This window comes from Perkinsus marinus (assembly GCF_000006405.1).
Source record: "Perkinsus marinus ATCC 50983 genomic scaffold scf_1104296962728, whole genome shotgun sequence".
Classification (NCBI taxonomy): domain Eukaryota; phylum Perkinsozoa; order Perkinsida; family Perkinsidae; genus Perkinsus; species Perkinsus marinus.
Genome location: NW_003205352.1, coordinates 2,581 through 5,206, shown reverse-complemented (window position 1 = coordinate 5,206; position 2,626 = coordinate 2,581). Strand labels below are relative to the sequence as shown.

Below are 2,626 nucleotides of genomic sequence, written 5' to 3'. Positions count from 1 at the left end.
GACGATGATGATAATTGTGGTGATCCATCCCGAGGGGAGTTGCTCGGTGATGAAGTCCACGAGGATGATGACCAAGATGATAGAGAGGATGGACCGTCCAAACCACCAAAAGTGGCTTCATCCTCCTCATCAGCATAGACACTATATTTAACATAGTCATCATCATCCAGAGCATGATCGAGTTGCCTAAACCCACGTTGACGCTGCTTTCTATGATGCCGACCAACTCTACTCCGATCTATCTTCCTCGCTGCTGTCTTTATCACAGGTTTAGCTTTCCCTATAACCGTCGCTGCCATACCAGTACCGGCTTGTGCTGCTGCCCTCGACCGACCCCACAACCTATCCCACCAACTACTCTGCCTCGGGGGGCCCTGCGTAGTAGGACCAGCCTCCAAGTCCTCCATCTCAACCATCGAAGGTTGAGTGTACACTCCATCTCTATGGAACAACTTGAAGAGTAGCTCTCGTTGTCTAACTCGAGGGGCTGTAGCACAGAAGAAGACTATGCATGCTAGGGGTACTACTGTCATGACTATCCAAGCACCGATGAGCTCAGACCTGTGATATCCATGACGTTTATGTTCTGAAGTAGGACTGGGTACAGCAGCAGTAGCTTCATCATCAAGATGACGGATATCCACATAGACACCCTGGGACAGTTGGAAGCAGAGTAGGGTGATGAACAGTAGAGTTCGTAACCGTGGCAGGGGGCGCATTGGATAAGATTGGTGATTTATCATCATCACCAACGACTATTGGAAAACTGACAGTCATCGTCCAGTTGTGAGCACAACGAAAGGCTTACGAGGCTCAGAAGAATAATTTGCACACACGAAGATGAAATATTAATCAGTCCGTATAGGAGATGTCATCAGGCTACTACCACTTTCGCCACTCTTGACCATCCGGGGCATCCGGTCTGAATATGGAATACATATTGGATACGTGTCCATCTCTAGTACCTGTCCTTCCCTTCATATCAGCCTTACCACCTCATCCCAGTTGGTTGACAGTACAGTACCTAGTAGGAGGGGTAAAGGGGAGGAGGGACGAGCACATCCCACCTCCAGACGTCTGAAAGCTCTTCACCATGGCCCGTCTAGTATTATCATCAGCACCGGCGTATATTTGACGGAATAATGCATTCAATGCAGCCTATAGACCAAGGATCGAAGAGTTGCTGATTAAATCACTACATCGCCATTCTCCTTCTCCCCCTTGAGCTCCTCCTCACACATCTTGTCTATAGCTGACCAGTCCCGATGCACCTACTCAACCATACTAAGCTGTAGCTAACAGCTGTTAGTGAGTACTACTTTAGATGAGGAGGGATAGCTACTACTAGTGCTATCCGCCTTAGGAGCAGGCACTGTTGTTGTTGATGATGATGACGAAGTAGTCGACACTATACGAGGACAGTTAGAGCCCTTATCATATTGAAGGGAAGGCCTGGGTTAGTGAGTGTTGAAGATGGCACCCACAGTGGTCATAATACCATTGTTGTTGTTGGTCATCTTTAGGTAGATATAACACCACCTTATATGGTGTTACCTCGTATGTTGCCTTATCACCCTTTATGGAGCCCCATAGGTCCAACTGTAGTAGGTAGTGTTCAATACTGAAGAGTTACTACATCATAGCTGCTACATATCGTGCATTACCTCCCTTTATTCTCATGATTGATGCCTACCCTCACTGACCTGTATAAGAAGGGAATTAACTTCTCTGCCTCTGGTGGCTCCCACTACCTCTCACTAAACTCCGCAACATCTACACCAGTACTTGGATCAACCCCTTTTAGCTTGATAGTTATTGTAACGGTATCAGCTGTCTGATACCAATCCAGCTTAGACGGATTAATTGTTGTCATGGCACAAGGGCAAGGGAAAGTATTTAAATCAATTCTGCTCCTTTCTGCAATCGATCACGAATGCGAGCGCTACTTTAAAAGATCACTTCGACAATCATCACATCCCGTTGAATTTGAGTTGTCATGACATCCAATAGCGCAACTGGTGGTGCAGTAGGGTCATATATCGATCGCTACAGACATTTCCTGTCTTTGACGGACCCAAGGACCATGGCACCAGGGACATTCTTTGGCATGGTAGGAGGATGACTCGTGCTGTACTCAATATTACCTTCTTGCAGACCCTTACTGAGGCTCGTAGCGTAGTAGATGGTAAATCAAGTGTGATTACAGCTAAGGATAGAGTTCTAGCTAAGAGGATAGTACAGGCATCAGTCCATCCTGACACTGGTGAGGTAATGCTCATAAAACGCCTTCCATTATTGTATCTCTATCACATAGACTATCCTATTACCCCTGCGTATGGCTGGTTTCGTATCTTTCGGATCAATACCTGTGATAGGGATGCTAACACTAGCTGGGTTCCGTAATAACCCCACATTGGGTAGGACCATTCATAGAAGACCGTCTGACCACTACGACTACAGGTACTGCGGTATGGCAGTTCATCAACCAAAGTCATAATGCCTTATTCAACTATGCTAACCGTAATGCTAGTGCAGAGGTCAGCTGTAAAGACCCTAACGTAATGAAGGAGGCCCAGCGACGGTTCATAATGGGGTACATTGGCGCTGTATCGACTAGTATGGGTCT

General features: G+C 46.7%; 1 protein-coding gene across 1 annotated transcript in view; it reads left to right on the top strand.

Annotated features, from left to right (window-relative positions):
- Nucleotides 1–2,083: 2,083 nt before the first annotated feature.
- Pmar_PMAR023167 (sideroflexin, putative) overlaps nt 2,084–2,626 on the top strand; it is a gene marked incomplete at both ends in the record, with an annotated part of 688 nt that continues 145 nt past the window's right edge. Inside the window, 4 exons of the mRNA XM_002771651.1 lie at nt 2,084–2,110; nt 2,155–2,263; nt 2,376–2,417; nt 2,461–2,626. Of these exons, the coding sequence (XP_002771697.1) occupies nt 2,084–2,110; nt 2,155–2,263; nt 2,376–2,417; nt 2,461–2,626 (344 nt within the window). The remainder of the gene's footprint in view (nt 2,111–2,154; nt 2,264–2,375; nt 2,418–2,460) is intronic.